At 42.2% G+C, this 23,789-nt stretch overlaps 1 protein-coding gene across 1 annotated transcript in view; it reads right to left on the bottom strand.

Annotated features, from left to right (window-relative positions):
• Window positions 1-23,789, bottom strand: part of UBN2 (ubinuclein 2) — an 88,870-nt gene that overhangs the window by 40,855 nt on the left and 24,226 nt on the right. Inside the window, exons 4-7 of the mRNA XM_006861244.1 lie at window positions 21,117-21,218; window positions 7,798-7,935; window positions 5,276-5,379; window positions 3,206-3,698 (exon numbers count right to left, since the gene is read on the bottom strand). Of these exons, the coding sequence (XP_006861306.1) occupies window positions 3,206-3,698; window positions 5,276-5,379; window positions 7,798-7,935; window positions 21,117-21,218 (837 nt within the window). The remainder of the gene's footprint in view (window positions 1-3,205; window positions 3,699-5,275; window positions 5,380-7,797; window positions 7,936-21,116; window positions 21,219-23,789) is intronic.

Below are 23,789 nucleotides of genomic sequence, written 5' to 3'. Positions count from 1 at the left end.
GCATAAATTTGAATAATAGTGGTATTAACTGGGCTTCCCTCTAGGCGCATGGACATTATCCTATCACTTAAAGCATTGTACCTCATGACTGATCTGGAAATGTTCTTTTTGACAATGAACGCAACACCATTCCTCTTCAGTTTGTCATTCCCTGCATAGTAAACCATGTGGTTGTCAGAGTCAAAATGGCCAATACCAGTCCATTTCAGCTCACTAATGACTAAGATATCGATGTTGATGCGTTCCATTTCGTTTTTGACAACTTCCAATTTTCCCAGATTCATACTTCGTACATTCCATGTTCCGCTTTTCAATGGATGTTTACAGCTGTTTCTCTTCATTTTGATTTGTGGCCCATTAGCAAATGAAGGTTCTGTGAGCTTTTCTCTACTTGGAGGAGGCATTTTTGTCCCCAGTCGCATTCTGAGTGCCTTCCCACTTTCCAGTCCTGTATCTGACAATGTTTCTCTGCTATTCATAGAGTTTTCAGTGACTAGTGATTCGGAAGTAGTTTGTCACTCTTTCTTCCTAGTCTGTCTTTGTTTGGAAGCTCATCTGAAACCTGTCCACCATAGGTGACCTAGCTGGTTATTTAAAATACCGGTGGCACAGCCCTCAGAATCACAGCAATTCAAACCACCACAGCACGACAGACAGACGAGTGGCGGTTGCGTGGTTGCTGTTAAACAGGAATCTCCTTGTGCTAGGGCCCCCTTAAGTCTGGCTCAAAGGTGGGATTTCTGTCTTTGGATGTCAATCAAGAGGCAGAAGTGCAGCAGGGGCGACTGGGTTGTAGTGAGACGCTTTGGGCTGGGCTTGTGGGTCTCTAAGTTGGTCGACTCCGCCTCAAAGCCAGGATCCAACAACCCAAAAAGGTTGAAAGTAAAGAATGGGTTAATCAAGCACTTGCAAAAATAAGAAAAGAGGCAGGAATTGTTACAGTGAGACAGGAGCCCAGGCCTGGCACTGTGGGATCAGCACTGGACTGTTGACATCAAGGTCAGTATTTCAAACCCACCAGCTACACCTCAGAAACCCTATACAAGGGTCATTATGAGTGGGAACCAACTCAGCAGCACTTACCACCACCACAGTAAGTTGAATTCCATGAGAAAAGTGCGACTAGGGAACGTAAAGAGAACTACCACAATGACACGTATTGTTGTTAAGTACCATTGTGTCAATTTTGATTCATAGTGACTCTACACAGCCATTAGGAATCCTATGGGCCCAACAATACAGCATAGGGATAAATGTAGCAAAAACACAAACCAGAGCTGAAAGAAACATCAGTAGTGAGCTCAGGATCAGTCCTGATTCACAGCAACCCTAACTAAGTACAATAAAATGACACACGATCTGGTCCTGCCTCCAGCCTCACAATCAATGAAAAAAGATGACCGACAGGTAAAACCCACGGCCATTGCTGGGAAGCCTGAGAACTAAATACACAGGTATGGCTTGTATTGTTGCGCGTGCTTTCCCACACGCAAGCGAAGGTTTGTGGCAATCCTGCGTCAAACAAGTCTTCTGGAGCCATTTGTCCAACAGCATGTGCTCACTTTGTGTCTCTGTGTTACATTTTGGTCATTTCCCCCCAATGGTTGAAGCTTTTCATAGGCCATGGCACACTTAATTGCTGTTCCTATTTAACTGCCATTGGTCGGTTCCAATTCACAGCAATCCTGTACAGAGTTTCCAAGGGGCTGGTGGGTTTGAACAGCAGTCTAGTGCTTATCCTACAATGCCACACCAGGAACCCACACACCTGGCAAACTATCTCAAAACCAAACCCTCTGCCGGCCTTCCAGCTGATTCTAGCTCATAGGGACCCTACAAGACAGAGCAGGGTTTCCGAGACCGTCATCTTTACTGCTGCGGAGCTCAGGTAGCAGCCGAGTACTTACACACTGCGCCACGAGGGCTCTTTCAATATAACACAGAAAACAACTCACACAATTAAGGATGCAATCTTAGAACCACTATGTAATCAATGCCATTTAACAATGATTTTTACTAACATTATTTGTAAATTCATGGATTAAAATCTAGAAACATGAAGAACAGTGTAATAGTGGTTTGTTAAGGAGCCCTGGTGGCCTGCTCCCTAAAAGGTTGGCAGTTTGAACTCAACAGCCACTCTGAGGGAGAAAGGACACAGCGATCTGCTCCTAGAGAGACCACAACCTTGGACTCCCCATGGGGCAAGTCTACTCTGCCACCGAGCACCACTGAGCCAGAATCTACTCGATGGAACACACAACAGTGGTTTGTTGTGGGCATGGAATGTGAGGTAACAGGGGATTGTCCTCTAAGGACTAAATGTATCTGTGTGATTTGTATTACTTCTGAAACGAGAAACAAAAAAACTAAAAAGTGATGTGTGTCCAGATGAACAAGCTAGAGTCATTTTTAAAAAAGGAATTTTAAGCTAGATTTGACTCATTTAAATCAAAATCTATTTTTGGTGGTAAAATGGAAAAAATGTGTGAAACCGTAACTGGATTTGCAGCAGGTTAAGTAGAAGACTGTGAATCCAAGTCGACCTGGAGAGCCAGCCATTGTCAAATGTCAAAGACTCGACTCTTGGACACAGAAAAATGCTCGGTGACTAAAGCTTCTGGCTCACTGATGACACACACTTAAAAGCAACTAGACACCAACAGAGTACGGACCAAGCTCAGGAGCACTCCTGCAACGCGATGAGGCAGTCCCTGATTCTCTCCATCGTCTTTATGTGACTACATCAATAATAAAAAATGGTACTTCTAAGATGTATGCAAAAAATGACTGTTGCACGTAAAGTGAAATAATAAATTATTAGCTGCATCCATGTTATTATACTACAGTTATTTCTATTTAAAAGAGAAGACGCACATGTAAGCTAATTCCTCCAAGGAAATGTAGAAATGAAACTGTGTCTGTGGTAAGGGCAGGATAAGCACTGAACTGCTAATCACAAGGTCAGCAGTTCAAACCCACCAGCTGGTCCTCGGGAAAAAGATAAGGCTGTTTGCTCACATACAGATTTACAGTCTCGGACACCACATACAGGGGCACTAGGAGATGGAAGTGACTTGGGTTTGGTTCTCCTGAGTCGAGTGATAAGGACACTGGGATTGTTAGTGGTTTCATCTGAAAGAAAGTAGTCCTTGTTACATTGGTGCAGCAGATAAAAGTCACGAGAACTATCAATCACACTTACAATGCGGAGGTCTTCAATACGCTTTTCAAGCGGTACAGGCAGACCCTCCGGGAGTGTGGGCGCCAGCTTGGGCACGACCTGAGAAGTGTAGGTTGGCTGGGTAGTGCTCCCGTTCTCCCCGCCTGACTCGGACAGGGGGCTGCCGTCAGAAGTGGCATCCAGCAATCTGTCGAAGTCAAAATCATCTAGCATCTCTAGGGCGTTCTCAGCTTCCTGAAACAGCTCATGTTCATTTGTGCTGACAAAGATGGGGAGGTCTTGGTCACTACTGCTCAGGTTTAAGTCCGAGACGTCGTTTCCCAGTGTGGCCACGGCAGAGGGAGGCTTGTTCAGAGAGGAGGTCGGTAAGGTCACAGGGACTTTGGGGCTAGGTTCCTTCTTCTTCAGCGCATCCTTCTCTTTCTGAAATTTCCGGATCATGGCAGCTAGAGAAAGAGAGTCTTTGTAACGTTTCTTCTTTTTTTCAGACTTGTGGGAATTCAGAGCCACAACTCTGTGGGGGGAGAAAAAAAAAAGGTCAGGGTGTGTGGGATACTGAAGGTTCAATAAGCAGGCAGAGAATTACAATCTTCACTTCACTGGTGGCCAAGCAAAGTGCTTCCTTCCACCTGAGTTTCTCATTAGCTTCCACTTTACAATCCTATCGTCTTCACCATGACTTGGCAAAAAGAGGTGGACTGGTAAATGGTCGATGCAGGGAGGAAAAGGAAATGAAGGAAATCAGCAGACACAAGACTGACAGTAGCTCAGGCTCATGGCCACAGACGAAGTTATATAACCATCAGTCAGAATCAATACTAAGAGCCCTGGACTTTTAACTGCAAGATCAGTAGTTCAAACCCACCAGATGCTCTGAAGCCCCATATGGGGTCATTATGAGTTGGAACCAACTGCTTGGCACACAATAAGAAGTTAACTGGAATGTTGCATTCTTCAGCATATCTATAAACAGTCACCTGAAGAATGAACTAAGTATAGAAATTTTTGCTTAACTTGATCTGCCTTCCAACCAGGGAAGCTCACGCACCTTGTATCTTCAAACTCAGACCCCAAGTGGCTCGAGCTTCAAATCGCCAGAGACCACCAAAGACACACCACCTCCTGCATCAATCTGGGGTCTCTGACACATCTTGCCGTATGGCTCATTTCATATGTTCCACTCCAGTGAGGGAACAGCAGCGTAGGAATCGGGCACCCCTACGTGTAATTTTCAAAGACGTTTTCCCTATAGAAGCTAGGAGGAAACGGTGGTCTCAAGTTAAGCTCTTACTTTAAGAAATCATGTCCAAATCCTTCTATTGTAAATTGAGCAGATCATCAGTTTTACACTCCATAAGCCCTACACATGGTTCACTTCAATGACTGCATTCTCAGCGGCTTCTGGTTTCCCTTCCTCCTTGTGTATCTTGCCCTTTCGATTTCGAATGGTTGATCATTTGATGGTGTGTGGGCCTCACTGGAGGTGTTTCCCCACTACAGATCCATCTATTGCTTGGTGAGAATCGAGTCGTGGGGGTCAAGTGCCACAGCCTTAGGGTTTTACTGGTTTCCAACCTGTAAGCCTGGTCAATTTTATGATTTTGAGTTTTATTCCAAGGCTACAGACTGACACATCTTTCTGAGTGGCTGGTTAATTTGACCTGCCGACCTTTCAGTTAGCAGCCGAGCACTAAACCACTGCACCACCAGGACTCCTTTAATAATAATAATAAAACCACCAAACCTACTGCCATCAATCAAGTCCAATTCACAAGGACCCTATATATGATTTCCTATACAGGGAGCATACAGCCTCATCATTCTCCCACAGGGCAGTTGGTGGGTTTGAACCACCGACCTTGTGGCTCCAGGCCATCGCCTAGCCCACAGCTCCACCATGGTTCCTTAGCACTCCTTTACTTATTAATAATTGCATACTTGAATACTGAGACAATCCAGCAGATCCCTGACCTCTGTAAACACCAAACCAGACCCCACTTAAATCGAGTGAATCAGTGCTAAACCTGCCCCTTGAAAGGGAAGGCAGTCACGCTCCAACTCCAGTCCCTCTTAGGTGTTCAGTGAACATACCCTAACTGTTTGGATACTTTTTTCCTTGGCTTCTTCTCCTTTTCCCCTTCTTCTTTCCGCTTCCGCTTCTTCATCTCAATATCATCTTCTTTGATTTTGGAAACCTGCAAACCAAACAGAGATTGTACACGTAACTACACCCCATGCTTTACTCTCTGACGGTGGCTGCCAGATACCCCGGCCTGTGCTTGGGCCCCATGCTTTACTCTGATGCCACCTGGCCAGTACCCGACAGTAGCTTCCAGTGGGACTAATAATCATGGATAAAAGTGCAAACCCTTCTGAAGTCTTCTTAAAACCAAATAGTTCCAATTAACTAGTAACAAAGGTATGCCTCAAGCATTATGCGTATTTAAGAACTATCTGTATGTGATCAAATTGATAACCACACTTGAAAGGTTCAATAGGAAAGTTGGGAGACAATGAGTGACGTTAGGCTGGGAGAAACAACTCAGAAGAGGAGGCTGTGTATGGTTGGAAAACTTGAAGAATGTAATCACTGTCACTAAATAGCACATGGCGAAACTGCTGTGTATACTCGCAACAACAACAAAGGACCTGTCATGGATTGAAATGTGTCCCCCCAAATATGTGTCAACTTGGTTCGGCCATGATTCTCAGTGGTTTGGCAGCTATGTAGAGATTTCCCTGCAATGTGATCAGCCGATCAGTTGCAAAAGGATTAAGGGTGGGATGCAGCACATTAATCCCATCACAACTCTGAGTTTCCCTGCATCACCCTTATCTTCCAAGAGACAGGGAAATGAGTGGAGAGAGGGACCTATTGCCACCAAGGAAGGAGAGCCTGGTGCTGAGTGAGTCCTTTAAACCCAGGTCCCTGTGCTGGAAAACTCCTAGATCCAGGGGAAGATTGGTGTCAAGATACAAGGAGATCTCTGAGGAATGCTGGGCCCACAGATGCTAAAAGGAAACAAGGACCTTCCTGCTAAACTGTGAACCAGCAGAGAGTAAAAGTCTTTGCGTACACCTAGTGCCATGATAGATTTCTAGTCTCCTAAACTGTGAGAGAATAAATTTGTTTGTTAAAGCCACTTCCCTGTGGTAGCTCTGTTACAGCAGCTCTAGGGAGCTAAAACAGCACACGTGTGGTACGTCTGTTACAGCGTCTCTAGAGAACACAGATGGGTCCATGAGAACCCACTCCTGGTTCTGATGCTGTTGGCTGGGGTAGGGTCTTGTAGTTTTCATTTCTAATAAACCATTTAGTGATTCTGGTGCAAGCAGTCTTGGATCAACATATATTTCATTAGGCAAATAAATCTGCTGCACAAGACCTTTTTCAAGTGTTGAAGAGCAAAGATGTCAGCTTGAGGACTAAGGTGCTGCTGCCTGACCCAAGTCATGACATTTTCAATAACCTCACATGCATGCGAAAGCTGGACAGTGAATAAGGAAGACCACTGAAGAATTAATGCTTTTGAGTTATGGTGTTGGAAGAGAATATTCAAAGTACCACGGGCTGCCAAAAGAACCAACAGATTTTTGTTGTAAGAAGCACAGTCAGAGTGCTTCTTAGAGGTCAGGATGGCCAGACTTCGTCTGTTATACTTGGAACATATTGTCAGGAGGGACCAGTTGCTGGAGAAGGATATCATGTTTGGTAAGGTGGAGGGTCAGAGAAAAAGAGGAAGACCCCCAACGAGATGGACTGGCAAAGTGGCAGCATCAATGGGCTCAAGTGTGGCAACAATTGTGAGGTTGGCCCAGGACCAGGCAGTGTTTTGTTCTGTTGTGCATAGGGTCACTATGAGTTGGTACTGACTTGATGGCACCTAACAACAACAACAACAGCATTATTCATTTTCCAATCCTACAATTTAGAGGGTTGTTTTACACAGTGCATCTCTCAGGAAAGGTAACAGGGCTATAGACAATCATTTCGAGACCAAGTCTTCATAGTCTAGAAACAGTAGATTATTAGACTACATATCTATGCAGATGGCATAAAACATAGCCCTACCATGATCTAAATAACCTCATTTTCTCTTCCCAACATAACTTTGTTTTTTTTTTTTTTTTTTAATTAAATGTTTTTATTTTGCATTGAGTGAAAGTTTACAGGGCACATCATCAGCTTCACAGTCAACCATTCATATAGCTTGTTTCATTACATTGATTATTATCCCCTCCATATATCATCGGTTTACAGTGTTTCTCTCTATGCTCTTTAGCTTATTTTTTTGGATGGAGGGGAACTTGCCTTTTTGGAATTTACAGTCTCGGCTTTTAGGGAAGGTTTTTACATTTGTCTGTGGATATCCAGGGCTCATGTATGAGATTACTAACAAGCATTACTGAATAATCAGATTAGGGACAGTTTGCTATGTCTACTAGGTAGCTAGAGTCTGCATAACTTTGTTTTAAAGCAAGTAATTTAAATTCATTAACAATGGTTCGCGTTTGATTTTCCTTAACAATCACAGCTGTGATACCGGTAAAGTGCAGAATTTGGACCCTGTAATGGAATGTTCTCAGTCCTGTGGGAGGCTGGACAAACTCACTTTGGGTGGCTTGTGCTTTGGGTTGTCGGCGAGGTCCTCCTCTTCGGTATCTGAAGCCTGACGGAACTGGAGTGTGCCCGTGTTGATGTAAAAGCCTCCATATTTTGTGGTCAGAGAAGCAGGAACTAATTCGTCATACTAGGTTAAAAAAAAAGAGTTTCAGATACACCCCATTGTCCTTAATTCTGCTAAATACCTATCAACGAAACTCATTCACCAAACTAACACGTTGCTCAAATCCCAAAAGGAAAACTGACTGCACCACGTGACTGCAGTGAAGGTGGCTAAACACTTTTAATGGTCACAGCAACGTTACCCAAAGCAAGAAAACAAATGCAGCCTAAGAGCCCTTCAGCGATGGACAGATCACTAAAATGAGGTACAATGGGCGACTATGCAATCACAAAGAGCAATGCTATATGGATTCAGAAGACAATGCTAAGCAAAGAAACAGTCAATCACGTTAGGAAACATATTGTATGATCCCACTTTCTTATAAGAAGAAATAAATACACAGAGACCAATGGGTCACTGGGCGCTACCAAGGGGGAAGTGAGAATCACTCTGTAGATTGTGGATACTTATTTTGGTTGATGAAAACAGTGGCACCGAATGTAGGTGTGGTGAGTAAATGATTTCATTAAGAAGTGCCCAAGATACAATAGTGAATAATTGCTATCAGGACTGACTGTGAGTGTTGGAAATGTAAAGGAAGACATTTTATAGCAAAAGGAGGGACTGGTTGACTTTGCAGTCCAGGAGCAGAGGTCCCTGGGACCCTACCCAGAGAAACAGTGACGCCAGAGATAGAGGCAGAGAAGAAGACATGGAGAGATGGAACGGCTGGGGACTCTAGACCCAGAGAGGTAGAGGGGCTGTGTGCTGATGACCACGGGGCAGGTTTTCGGGCATACCCTTTGGTTGTTTGATGATGAATGGGGGGGATTGTAATCATGGCAATGAAACGATATATTGATAGGATGAATGTAAAGAATGTTCTCCCATGTACACTACAACATAATTCACAATAAAACATAAGCTAAAGACTATGACATACCAACATAGCACCCCCACCAATAACCAAAAAATCCAGACCTGAAAGACCAAGTGTAAGGTATAAAGGCACAGTCACGTTCAAGCAAGTACAGATGAGTCACACGGATGTGTAGATGGAACTATCTGTAAGTCTGTGTACTTACAGATTTGTGTGTGTGCATATGTATTCATACAGGGTAGTTACAGATAACAGATACTTATCAGACAAAACCAACCATCTTGTGAGAATGGTTTTCTGGATTTGAAGGCTTCAGACCTCAGTCTCATGGGACAACCCTGTAAATTCATGTTTTGCATCCTAGTGAGATGCGTAGATCCGGGGTTTTCAAAGCTTGCAATCAGCCACCTAAGATACAACTATTTATCTCTACTTGTCAGGAGCAAAGTCTCACTGAAGAAGCCAGTCTCTAGGGCTGACAGGCTAACAGAAACCATGACCTCATCTACCCTGTACCCAACCACCATTAATGACCATTCTGAGCAGCGTCATAATAGATGGACCTTGATAAAATGGGAGATAAAAGTGTGAAACAAAATTCAAATTCTTAAAAAGTCCTGACTCACTGGACCAGCCGAGACTAGAGGACTTCCTTAGACTACTGCTCTAAAATACTCTTGAAACCTTGAACAAATGCTAACCCTGAGGTCACCTTTTAGCAAAATAAAAGACAGGCACATGAAATCTAGGCTACCCTGTGAATGAGTGCAGTGCTCCATTAAGAACCATCTAGAGGAGAACAAATGGCTAGAAACACATATGAGAAGAGGGCAGGGAAGCTAGAGGACTACAGGAGAAACACAACACAATTGAAAAGAATCCAGACACACTGTGAAAAATATAACTAAGGTCACTGAAAAATTTGTGTAGAAATTGTCAAATGGGAACCTGATTTGCTGTGGAAGCTTTTAATGAAAACACAACAAAATATTTAAGAAAATAAATGATGTTTAGAGTATAAGTTAAGAAACAGTTAATTAATGAAATAAAAATTGGGTCTGATTATTAAGCAGCTATCAGGAAAGAAATTTCTGGAATAATGTAGTAAATTCTAAATACATCATCTGTAGAGAACACATTAAGGACCATTTCTAACAACAAAGGGTTCTGATGAGAAAGTTAAACAAAGACTACACTTTGTTCACAGATAAGGAGAGTGCCAACGTCCTGTCTTCTGTGTTAGCGCTCAGCATGTACAAGAAGCGAAGAAACTGTGAAAACTGTGTTTCAAACAACATCAGTATGTATTAGTTTAGAGGGAAGGAGAAAAAACCATTACCCAGGTCAGTAAGCATGCTAGGCGCTCTGCTCACTAAATGGCCTCAGACTGCCTATATTATCTCACTTGATTAAGATGGACAAAAGAAAACATTAAAGGAAGGCCAATCTTAATCAAAGGAAGTGGTTCCTACTGGGAGACAATAAAGAAACTACTTATCCAACAAAGGCAAGACACCTGCTGTCTGCAGTCCCTACAAAGAACTCATTAAATTCTTTACTGTTGTTCCAACTCATAGAGACCCTGTTTAGGATTTCCAAGGGGCAAATGGTGAGTTTGAACCCCAAGCCTTGTGGTTCAAACCAACCTTGTGGTCCAGTACTTTATCCCACAGTACCACACCTACTAAAGGCAAAAAACATACACAACCTATGAATTACTGTTAGAATTTAGGGTAAACCCAATATGGATGAAGGCTGCACAACCTGGCCAATGAAAATGAAGAAACTTATGAAGTTCTCACTGGATTAGAACTCAACATAAAGAAAACAAAAATCCTCCCCACTGGACCAATAAACACCACCATGATAAATGGAGAACAGATTGAAGTTGTGAAGTATTTCATTTTACTTCAATCCATAATCGATGCCAATGGAAGCAGAAGTCAAGACCAAACAACATATGACAATGGACAAAACTGCTGCACAAGGACCTCTTTAAAGCATTCAAGAGCACAGATGTCACGTCAAGGAGTAAGATGCATCTGACCCGAGCCGAAGTATTTTCAATCACCACATATTCATGTGGTAACAATTGTGAGGTTGGCCAGAATCGGGCAGTGTTCTGTTGTGCACAGGGTCGTTATGAGTCGGTACCAATTTGATGGCACCTAACAACAACATATACATGTGAACGTTGGACAGTGAATTCGGAAGGCTGGAGAAGAATCGATGCAACTGAATTACGAAGTTGGTGAAAAAGAATGAAAGTACCATGAAATGCCAGCAAAATAATCTATCTTATGAACAAAATTTGGTCCTTATAGAAATGAGGATGCTGAGACAGTGTCTCATGTACTTTGTTGGTCATGTTATCAGGAGGGACGGGTCCCTGAAAAAGGATGTCATTCCTGGTAAACTGGAGAGTAAGTGAGAAGGAGGAGGACCCTCCCAAGAATAGACTGACACAATGGCTCCAACCGAACAGAGCTAAGGGTGGGCAGGGCCTGGCAGTGTTTGCTTCTGTTGTGCAGAGGAGACTATGAGTCAACTCAACAGCACCTACCGAGAAGAAATATGAAGAATAAGGACAAATTCCAAAGCAAACAACAATTTTACAACAATCAGAGCTCTTGTTGTTAAGTGCTGCCAAGTCAGTTTAGACTCACAGTGACCCCTGTATAGGGGCTCCAAGGAGCAGCTGGTAAGTTTGAGCCACCGACCTTGTGGTTAGCAGTCCAGTGCTTATCCACACCAGAACTCCAGCCACAATAGTTGTTGTTGTTAAGTGCCGTGGAGTTGGTTCCGACTCATAGTGACCCTGCACAGGGTTTCCGCAGCTGTAAATCTTTATGGGAACAGAAAGCCTCATCTTTCTCCCGCGGAACAGCTGGTAGTTTCGACCTGCTGACCTTACGGTTTACAGCCCGATTCGTAACCACTACGCTACCAGAGCTCCTTGCCGCAATAGTAGTCACTAATAAAATATGTGTCTTGTGGTGCCTTGAATTGATTGGATATGGCTTTTCTATCCAAAGTCTTCTGAATTTCCACCAAGTGACTGAGTTGTTGTTAAGAGCTGTAAAGTTGATTCCAACCCATAGTTACCCTGGGCTGGTTTTGATCCTGAATTGTACCCTGTTCACTTCCCTAATAAACTACATAATTGTGAGTATTTATGAGTTGTGTTTGGTCATTGCAATGCATTATGGAACCCAGATGTGAAAGCAGAGAGTACTGTGAGAGGGATGGTTGGTATAAGAAGAGGGTAAAGAAGGTTGTAGGGTGGAACATGTCTCACTTCTGCTTCATAGGAATCGGCCTTGGGCTGATAATGAATTTGATTCTCCTTCCCCTTCCTGAAACTAGAGAAGTCAGACAGGGTCCCCACATGGTTTTTGCATGTGTGCTTACATGTTGTTTGTTGTTGTTAAGTGCTGTTGAGTCAGTTCTGACTCATAGCGACTCCTTTATATGGTTTCCAAGGAGCGGCTAGTAGGTTTGAACCACCGACCTTGTGGTTAGTAGTTCAGTGCTTATCCTCCAGCACCACACCAGGACTCCTCCCACAGGCAGACACATATTCATATATGTGTACAGGAAGGAACATGTGAGTCTATGAGTATGAATGAATATGTATATCTGCAGGTAATAGTATACACATGCATATGTGCACTGCATACACACTTGTATCTCATATTAAACCACAAAGGGTTCACCATGCTAATGGATACTTTCAAGACACCTAACAAGACTGCCTTACTGGTTTTGAAGGCTTGGGGCCATAGTCTGGAAGGACAAGCTGATCAGCTGGCACAACACAGTTCATAAAAAAACCTCCATCCTGGTATGATAAGTGGTGTCTGGAATCTTGAAAGCTTGTGAGTGGCCATCTAAGACATGACTGGTCTCTTCCCATGTGGAGCAAAGGGGAGTGAAGGAACCCCAACTCAAGAAAGTCACAGGACTAACGGCCATGGAGAACTGCAGCCTCTCCTAGCCTGAGATGAGAAGAGCTAGAAGGTGCCATGCCTGGCAACCACTGCCCACTGTTCTGATCAGGGACATTTTCCTTCCATTCTAACCACTACCTGCAGTTCTGGTGAAGATGGAAAGAAACTGTAGAGCAAAACTCAAATTCCTAAAACAGGCCAGACCTTCAGGAACTCTAGAGGCTAGAAGAGTCCCCAAGACTATCGACCTAAGAAACCCTTGGAACTAGAAAGTGAAACTACTCCTGGAAGTCACCTTTCATCCAAACAATAGACCAGCTTTTAAAACAAACAGCGCCCAGTGTTCTCTTAATGAACTCAATGAGGCCAAAGGGCCAACAGTTCCCCTAAAACAAAGATGAGAAGCATTGGAGGAGCAGGGAAACTAGATTAATGGAAACAGAATGCAAAGAATGGAAACAATGAGAATGCTGACATAAGGAAAAAGTGACCAATGTCACAGAACAAGTGGTATAAAAATTATTAAATGGGAAACAAATCTGCTATGCATATTTTCATTTAAAACACAATAAAATGTATTTTAAAAATAAATTTAAAATACGCATCACTGGAGGGATGGGAGAGAATTAAGGATAAGTACAAGCATCATGATTTTTACCTGTGTCCTTTAAATACACAGAGATGCATACCAATGTTTATCACAGCACTATTCACCATAGCAATGAGCTGGAGACAGCCCAATCTCCACCCATGGGAGAACAGACAGACAAGCTTTGGTACACACTAACTGTGGAATATTATGCAACAATGAAGAATAACAATGAATCTGCGACACACCTTCCTAACATGGATGAACCTGGAGGACATTATGCTAAGTGAAATTAGTCAATCAGAAAAGGTCAAGTACTGTCGGAGCCCAAAACTGTATGAAGTCAAGAAAAGGCTTCCAAGCCGAAAGAAAAAGCTTTAAGTACACAGAGTGAAAAAGGAAAACTGCTTCCCACGTCAGCACAGTAAATCAAGAGGAAACGACATCAGTAGCCATCACAATGTGGAAAAAGAAAAGGCAGACGGGAGCTGTTTCCTGAAACCAGAAAATGCCAGCACTGTGTCCACACAGCAACAGAGTGAGGCACCAAGGACCCAGTGGAAAAGGATTCAGGATTTTGAAACTGAACTGTGGTAAGATCAATGCACCTGTACCTACATGAGGGGGCTTCAAAAAGTCTGCGGGAAAACGGAATTTTTCCATAAATGTTTTAAAGCCCCTTTGTACATGCAAAATACTTTCTAATTGCATTTGGACCCGTGAAGCCCTTGTGAGGACCGGAATGTTCATTGGGTGCAGAGTCACTAGTTATACCACACCCAGGATCCCCCGGGGCGGGGGGGAAGGGCTCAGATGTGTAGAGCATGTGGACTATCAAAGGCCTGGATTCAAATCTGTTGCCAGTGACTACCTATTGTGATCCAGAGCCAAACATTTCACCTCAATTTGGGGTTGTAAAATGGGGATAGTCTACTTTACAAGGCTCTTGGGAGACTGAAAAGAGACAAGCTAAATAAAAGTGTTACCCAGTCTAGAATTACTGTTTACTAGAAATGAAGAAAAATGTTTTCTCTTAGTACTTCCAGAATCTGGACGCACAGATGTGGGACTAACCCTCGGAAACCCTATTCAGGGTCACTATGAGTTGGAACCAACATGACGGCACTTCACAACAAAAGGAATCTTTAAAAGCATTTCTTTTCAGGTATTGTAGCATTTTCACTATCAAACAATGAAAGTGCACGGACAATACAATCAGTGAAAAGAACAGAGAATAATGTTGTTTGTGACTGTACACTTACATCACATCATTGTTTTTGTTTTATAAAAAGAAATAATGAGCATGCTAAGGACAGTGACAGAAAACTGTTTTGCAGGTCCCTAAACAAATCATATTCTCATTCAGTTTCCTCCAATAAAACCTACCTTGCCCTGTTTATGTCAGAATGACCTGTATGAATCAACAACTTCTATTTACCTTATCTATCCTTATTATTAAAACAGTTCTTCAGCACAACTCTGAGTGGAGAATACACAAGATACAATAATAGAGTGCACATAAACACACACACAAATAAGCTGTTGCTCTTAGTGACACTGTTAAGAACTTTTCATACTTCCGTCAAGTCAGTTGCAACTCATAGCGACCCCTATATATCATTTCTGATACTGTCAATGTTTTCGTGAGCAGAAAGCTTTATCTTTCTGCTCCAAAGCGGCTGGTGGGCTCAAACTGCCAACCTTGTGGTTCAAAGTCCAGTGCTTATCCTACAGAGCCACCATGCTCCTCCACAAATACAATAAAAGTTATTTAAATCTTACTACCAGTGATGGAGCTCTGGTAGCGTAGCGGTTACGAATCGGGCTGCGAACCTTATCAGGTCAGCAGTTCAAAACTACCAGCTGCTCCGCGGGAGAAAGATGAGGCGTTCTGCTCCTGTAGAGATTTATAGCCTCGGAAACTCTGTACAGGGTTGCTCTGGGTCGGAACCGACTCGATGGCACTTAACAACAACCAGTGATGGGAGTCCTGGTGTGGCAATGTAGGGTAAACACAGGACCATAAGGTGGTTTTGAACAACAAGGTCAGAGGTTCAAACCCACCAGCTGGTCCTTGGAAATCCTAATACAGGGTTGTGATGAGTCAGAACCGAGTCGAAGGCACTTAGCATGTAACAGTAACAAATCAGCGATACACTACGGTAGTTCCTGGTCTATTCTAGTTCACATTCTTTAAAAAAATGTAGTCACAAGCTCTAAAATGAAATAGAATCCAATTCTAGGTTACAAAAGTCAGATTGAAAAACACTTGATTCAAATATTCTGAATGCTAAAACAAGAAGATATTTAAAATGCTATTTATGGACATCTGAACACATGCAATGCCCATTTATACATAGCTGAGTTCTCCCTTGGGTTATTCAGAATACTAATCTCCTTTCATACAATGTTTGTTCACACTGATATTAATACTTGGTGCATTTCAAAGCAGGTTTATAGCTTTATCTTACTGGAGCCAAAGGATCATTCTGTGGGACAAGCAGGTCATAGCAGGGAACACTAGGTGATGCTAAAGGACACTGTTTTTGTTGTTAAGTGCCATCGAATCAGTTCCGACCCATAGCCACCCTGTATATGGTTTCCAAGGAGCAGCTAGTGAGCTTGAACCTCCGCCCTTGTGGTTCAAACCAACTTTGCAGTCTAGCACATTAACCCACAGCACCACACCAGGACTCACTACATGGATATTTTCACCACTTTTTTTTTTTTTTTAAAGATCCTTAATAATAAAAAATTTAAGAAGACTCTAGATCACACGGCAAATGAGAAACCGAGCCAGGGCTAGAATCTATAGTCTTCTGACTTGTGTTCTAGATCAACAGTTTCAATCAAGGTCCAGACCCCTGAAAACACCCCACAGCCTAACTTTACTGTCAGACAAACTTTTTGTGAACAGGAAGCCCTCTCCACTCCCAGGGGCACTGTCCATATGTTGTGTGCAGACCAGGTTGCCTGGTAGGGTGACCCCATTTATGTCAGGACAGCAGAATTGGCTTAGGAGTCTGACAGGGTTCCCAGTGGGCATCCACTGGAAGACCTGCCTGCCTACTACTACATGCTGTCTTCATGGCTAAATCATGCGCTAACGTGACAGGAAAAAGACGTGCTAACTGTAGGGAGTGTAACTGTCATCTTAGTGTCACTTTCTGACCCTCCTAATTAACCAGTCACACCACAAACAATATCCTAACCACAGGCCACAGATGACTCTAATACTGGGAGAGTGTTCTAATATAAACCTCATCTACCCCAAACCATGGCATGCCCCCATTCATTTGCTATGTGATCAATGGATTGCTAAAAGCGTCACTTGCTCTACATTTGATATGAAAACGGGTTCAGAGGAAAGCCACAGGGTTTGAGCAAAACAAACCAGCAAGGCTGGCAGCACTCAATTCGATGTACTGCCATTATCCTAAGCACAGCAACAATGAGCCGTTAAATACACTCTAACGACTTCTGTCAGATGAACTTGAGCCCAGTAGCACTGATTTCCAACACTGCATGGTTCACATCTGGCAGTCATTTCAAAATATGTCTGCCCCAGTTTGGGAGTATCAATAAACATTCAAAATATACTCTTTGTGACCCTATGCACAGCAGAACGAAACCCTGCCCGATCCTGGGACACCCTCACTACCGCCGCCACACTTGATGCCATCGTTGTTGCCACCTGGCTGATCCATCTCATTGGGGGGCTTCCTCTTTTTCTCTGACCCTCCATCTTACTAAGCATGATAGCCTTCTCCAGCGACTGCTCCCTCCTGACAATACGTCCAAAATATGAGAGATGAAGTTTGACCATCTTGGCCTCTAAAGAGCACTCTGGCTGCACTTCTTCTAAAACAGATCTATTGGTTCTTTTGGCAGCCCATGGCACTTTTAGTATTCTCCTCCAACACCACAATTCAAAGGCATCAATTCTTCTATGATCTTCCTTATTCATTGTCCAGCTTTCGCATCCATATGAGGTTATTGAAAATACCATGGCTTGGGTCAGGCGCACCTTAGTCCTCAAGTTGACATCTCTGCTCTTCAACACTTTAAAAAGTTCCTGTGCAGCAGATTTGCCTAATGCAATACGTCCTCTGATCTCTTGACTGCTGCTTCCGAGAGTGTTGATAGTTGAGCCAAGAAGAATGAAGTCTATAACAACTTCAGTCTTTTCTCTGTTGATAAGAATGTAAACTTCCAAAAATAGAGAGTTACCCTGCATATATACTTGCACTCAATAAATATATTGTCTACACATGAGGAGGCTTCAGAAAGTTTGTGGAAAAGATAATGGAATTTTTAGAGGTGAGAGTGAAGCATCCAGCTGATATGAAGTGAGCAGAGATGCACACCACCACCCAAACTTGCAAATAGTACTCATATAACCTAACCTCGATGGCTTGATGAAAAATTTTGATAAAGGAAATAAAAAAAAATTTTTTGGTAAAGGAAACAAGTGTAAATTGCTACAATTTGATGAACATGACCTATACTTAATAGATGTAGTAACTCAAAATACCAACTGACAGGAAAGGAGTCTTCAATTCAAGTATGAATCCTATCCCTTCGGTATACAGGGCAGATAAGGACCTGCAACTTTGACACTGGCTACTTAAAATGAGGAGGGGATAAAGATACAAAGTGAATGGCTTACAAGTTTTCAAGAGGGAGTTTAGTTTCAGAGTGTGCAGGGGGGAAGTTAGAGTCCCCACTGAATAGTTTTCATCTTGTCTAGACAGATCTGGTAAAAAGAGACAGGGATAAGATTCTTAGAATTGAATAGTAACTGTTACTATGACTAATTGCGCCTGTCACAACTGTAAAAGTATAAGTTTTGTAACAAAAAGCGGGGAGTAGTTAATCTTACAGCCCAGGAACAAAGGACTCTAGGATCATCAAGGCAGAAGCGCTCAGGTGAATGCAAGACCCTATCCAGAGAAGCAGCGACACCATAGATGGAGGTAGAAATGCGGACACGAAGAGAGGGAGCAGCTGAGAACTCTGGACTTACGGAAAGAGAAAGATTGAGTGCTGGCGGCTTACAGAATGTGCCATTTGGTTGTTTAAATTATTATATATTCCTGAGTGTTACTGTGCAAATCTCCTCCCACCACCAAAAAAAACCCAGAGGGAATGTAAGCAAATATTATTGAATGATGAAGCATGGAAGACACTGTAATCATTGCAATGAAACATTTGAGTGTAAAACCAATGTTCTCCCATATAAATTATCACTCAATTTACAACAAAAACTTTAAAAAAAAAAAAGATAATACAATTTTTCCATGAACTTTTTGACACCCCCAGGTATTTACTCAAGTACATTAACAAAGATGTACACAGATGCTGAATTATATGTAAGTACATAAAAAAACTGGAAACAATCTAATTGTACATCAGCAAGAAACATGATTAATAATAAATAATATAACAAAGATCTACACCCTAACAGCCATCAGAAGGAAAACATGTATGTGATTATGTGAAGGTATCATTAATATGTATTAGACCAGTGGTGGGGTGGGGGAGGCCAGTTAATTGATTAGCATGAACTTTAATACCTTGGACACTTCCTTATATACATTTTTCCTAAATTCAAATTAAATGTCTCCATTTCTTGCTTCTACTACTTTAAATTTTCTGCTAGCTGCTTCTTCGCAAATCCAAATACACTTATCTGAGTAATCTGATATATTAAAGATAACATTTTCATTTTAGAAAAAATTTTTTCTGTATATGAAACTTGTGTGACCATGGAATTTTAGAATCGGTTAATGCATAGGGCTTCAACACATCCATGGAAAACTGGAATGAAAAGAGAATGGAATTTTTCCATGAAGTTTCTGAAGCACTCTTGTATCTATAGTTGTTGTTGTTGTTATGTGCCGTTGAGTCAGTTCCGACTCATTGTGACCCTGAACAGGGTTTCCGATGCTGTAAATCTTTACGGGAGCAGAAAACCTCATCTTTCTCCAATGGAGCAACTGGTAGTTTCAAACTGCTGACTTTGCGGTTCACAGCCTGATTCATAAGCACTACGCTATGAGAAACTAAAACAGAATGTGCAATACATTATTTTTATATATATGTGTGTGTGTACACATATATATGTAGAAGCTCTGGTAGTATAGTAGTTATGAGTTAGGCTGCTAACTGTAAGGTCAGCATTCGAAACTACCAGCTGTTCCACGGGAGAAAGATGAGGCGTTCTGCTCCCATAAAAGATTTATAGCCTCGGAAACCCTATACAAGGTCACTATGTGTTGGAACTGACCCCATGGTACACCACCACCACCATGTGTGTGTATGTATGTGTATGTGTGTGCATATATATATATAATGTTGTTGTTAAGTGTCATCAAGTTGGTTCTGACCCATAGTGACCCTATTATATAGGGTTTCCAAGGAGCAGCTAGTGAGCTTGAATTTTAGACCTTGTGGTTCAAATCAACTTTGCAGTCTAGCGCATTAATCCACAGCACCATACCAGGACTCTATATATATGTACACACATGTATATAAAAGCTGAGGTTCAAGCTATACAAAGTACAATCACATTTGTGTTAGTGTTTTTCAAGGCTATGTGATCCCACATTGCCCACAGAACTGAGCACATCTGTTCCACAGGTTTTCCAAGGTTGGGATCTTCACAGAAGCACCCTGCCCCACCTCTGTCCACACAGAGCAGTTGCTGGGTTCAAACTGCTGACCTTTAGGTGAATAGCCAAATGCTTTATCCACTGTGCAACCAGAGCTTCTTAGGGAAAAGATATGGTATGGCACTATAGGATAAGCACTGGGCTGCTGACCACAAGGTTGATGGTTCAAATCCACCAGCCACACCTTGGAAACTTTTTACAGGGTCGCTATGAGTCGGAACTGACTCAGTGGCACGTAACAACATACACAACTAATAATGCTTATGTTTTGGGAGTGGGAATTTTGGAGTACTTTTCCTTTCAATTTCCATAGCCTTTATTGTACTTTATTGTTGTTTTAATAAGCATATATTGCTTTATAATTTAAAAAGAACAAACACCACAAATCTCTTATTTAGGCTTTATCTCCAGAAATCGGAACTAGTACATCTGGTTCAAGACAAGCACCCTGACTGAGAACTCCTCAGTTTACAGGGATGGCTTTCAGCATCGATTAGAACTTTCTTCTTCCCCCCCACAGTTTATGATAATGCTTAGGGCAAGCAGTAGATGATGAAATCAGTGTTACTCACACAAGTCTGTCAACAATTCAGAAGCTACAAGAGGTTCTTAGGGACCCGGGACGGAACTCTGCATATTCAAAATAGAGGTCCAGTGCAGGGCTGCAAACCTTGGGTCCTGCGCTGAGTGTTACTTTTTATAAAAACTGAGGACTAAAGTATCGTTTTGCATTTTATATGGTTGGGGCAAAAAAAAAATCAAAAGACTGATACTTGTGGCAGAGGAAAATTAGATAATATATAGATTTCAGCCACCCTAAATAAAGTTTTATTGGAAAACAGCCACACGCAATCCTTTATGTGCTATTAAGGGCTGCCCTTAGCAACAGAGGCAGAGCCAGAGCCAGATTGCTGTGGCATAGACGACTCACCAGGGCCCCCTCCCTGCCCAACATATCCTTTAGATAAGAGGAAAATGGTTTTAAACAGTGAAAATGGCTTTAACAAGTACAAGTAAAATATTTGTTTAGCTATTTTAATTACTTTGCCCTTGATTTCTACTCTCCCAAAGAAACAAAGAATTTGCTGTTATATTAAAGATACATTACTCACAGCCTCTGAGTTATCAATAAACGGATCTGTCTCATCATAGCCAAAGCCTATATCAATTAAATCTTGGAGTCGATCCTTCCGGTGTTTACGGGGCTTCCCACCCTGCAAAGAACAGAAATGTTAGACTGACTGAGTACTAACGCTGCTTCGATGAAGTTAACAAGTTGTTAGAAGTATGCCTGGTAATTTTTGTAGATAATCTCCCCTCCAAGAGACTTGAGTTTCAGCTCCCCAACACCTTGAATGCACACTGCACTTTACGAATGGCTTCCAAAGAGCATGGAAACACAGCCAAAAAATGATTTACCGTTAAGTTGACTCCGACTCACAAGGACCCTTGTATGTCAGGGTAGAAACGTCACTGCATGGAGTTTGCAATGGCTTGAGTTTTCGGAAAACTCAGTTCTACTCTCAAAGGGTGAATTTAATTCTAGGATGAGAGTTATTCTATTGAGAAAAAATTACACGTACACAATTAAATACAAAGACCATTTCACCATCCAAAAAAAGATAAAGACAGATCTAAGAAGTACCAAAAACCCAGAGAAGAAAAGTAACACAAAGAACTAGTCCTGCTACATGTTAGATGCATTTTAATTTACCAGAGGTAAAACAGATATTACATGAATAGAAAAATAAACAGATTGGCAGAACTGGCCCTAAAGCTACACTAATATATGTAAGTTTAAGAAGACAAAGCAAGCATTACAACTCAATGGTGAACAATTAATAAATCAAATAAATGCAATTAAAGATACCAATTTTCTCTATCAAATTACACACTTTTAAAAGTTCTGGCAAGATGGAGAAGAAATAAGAAAGATGGTCCATTTCTGATAAGAGGATACTAATAAAGCCCTTTAAGGAGCTCTGGTAGCGTAGTGGTTATGAATCGGGCTGCAAACGACAATGACAGCAGTTCGAAACTACCAGCTGTTCCACAGGACAAAGATGAGGCGTTCTGCTCCCATACAGATTTATAGACTCGGAAACCCTGTACAGGGTCACGCTGAGTAGGAACCGACTCCACGGGTAACAACAACAATAAAGCCCTTTAAGGAAATCATCGGAAAAGATCTCTCATCAGACAGTTCCAAACTATTGCATTTTTCCTTTTGCCTCTTGAGTGTTTTCCAAATTTTCTATGAGGTATTACTGTCATAACGGAAATATGCTAACATACTTCAACAATTCTGCATCTTATTCAACCCAATAATTCTACTTCTATATTCTGTAGCCTATTTCTAAGTGCTACTTAGGCTCAGACCTATCTGCTAGGAACCTATGGGACACAAAGCTGGATGATTACTATTAGAAGGAATTCAAGTTTAAATATGAAAAGTCCTTGTACTCAAGGAACTTAAAAGATGACAATCTACTCCACAAATGCACGGAGCCCCTGTGGTGGGCTACACTTTGTGCCTATACATATGGTGTATTAATGAATGAAGAAAGATGGTAGAGCTCCAGCCTCTACTCTGTATGGTGTGGTAGAGAAGACAAAAAGCAGTCAAACGGCTATTATCGTGCTAAATGGCACAAAAGGAAAACAACTGGTGATAAGATACCAAAGGCATAACCCACTGAAGGGATTAGAACAGGAAAGTCACCAGAAGAAAGGTGGGCATTTAACAAAACCACGAATGATACTGCTGCTGTGTGTGACCACAGGTGGGATGATGTGTGGAAAGCCACAGGTTACCTATCACAATGTTCCAGGGGCAGGACTGGGGAGAGGGCTGTCTGCAGAGTGGGCGCAAGGAAGCTTTCTGGGGTAACTGCGCTGATGTGTAGCCAGACTAGGGCGTTGGCTGCCCACAAACCACAGTGCAGAGGATTGCTCACACCTTTTAGCTTGCTGTCTATTCCACCAGCCGTTGCATTTCTCATGGATGCCTTAACTATTCTCTTCTCCCTCAAATTGACCTTGCACAGCACCATCCAACTAATTTCCCCAGCACTGCTTCCAAACATTCCCCTGTTCAGAGTGTGTCCACTCTGCGCTCCCTTACTCATTACAAGATCAGGCCAGAGGCCTTAATACGGTATTAAATGCCTCCCACATGTTGACTTAAGGACCTCTCCCACTTCTGTCTTACATCATTCCAACTTGAACACCAGTGTCTGTTCAAACGGTCCTCTCGTCCCCAACTGTATCTGCTTATCTCTCCTCATACTTTCCCCTTATTTGGAGTCATCTGTTACTCCCCTCGGGGTCCTCCCACCCTTTACAACCTTGTCCAAGTTGTAAACCTTTTCTCCATGACACGTTAGGGGAAGAGGGGAAAAAAAGATCTTTTACTGCTCTCCCAACTATTTCTGGTCTAAACTTAAGTAAAACTACCTAGGTGATATTTACAAGTCAAATAGGCTCTAGTATGAGAACAGTCAGACATATACAGAAGTATAAAGAATTTATAGAAATTAGAAAGGAAATCTAATCAAGACGATCAACTTATTACCATAGGAAACTCTGGCTGGTGCTAACGCTAGAGTCCCTCATCTAATACTTGCCATAAAAAGTTAAATTAGTAACCATGAATTTTACCATGCATAGCAAACAGAACAGCTTAAGCTTCTACTTGAGTATGCTATTGTTGTTGTTGTTGTTGTCAGGTGCCATCGAGTCGGAACCGACTCATAGCGACCCCATGCACAGCAGAACGAAACAAT

Source organism: Chrysochloris asiatica, unplaced genomic scaffold (assembly GCF_000296735.1).
Source record: "Chrysochloris asiatica unplaced genomic scaffold, ChrAsi1.0 scaffold00041, whole genome shotgun sequence".
Classification (NCBI taxonomy): Eukaryota; Metazoa; Chordata; class Mammalia; order Afrosoricida; family Chrysochloridae; genus Chrysochloris; species Chrysochloris asiatica.
Note: the sequence above shows the minus strand (reverse complement) of the source record. Positions and strands in the feature narration are given on the sequence as shown.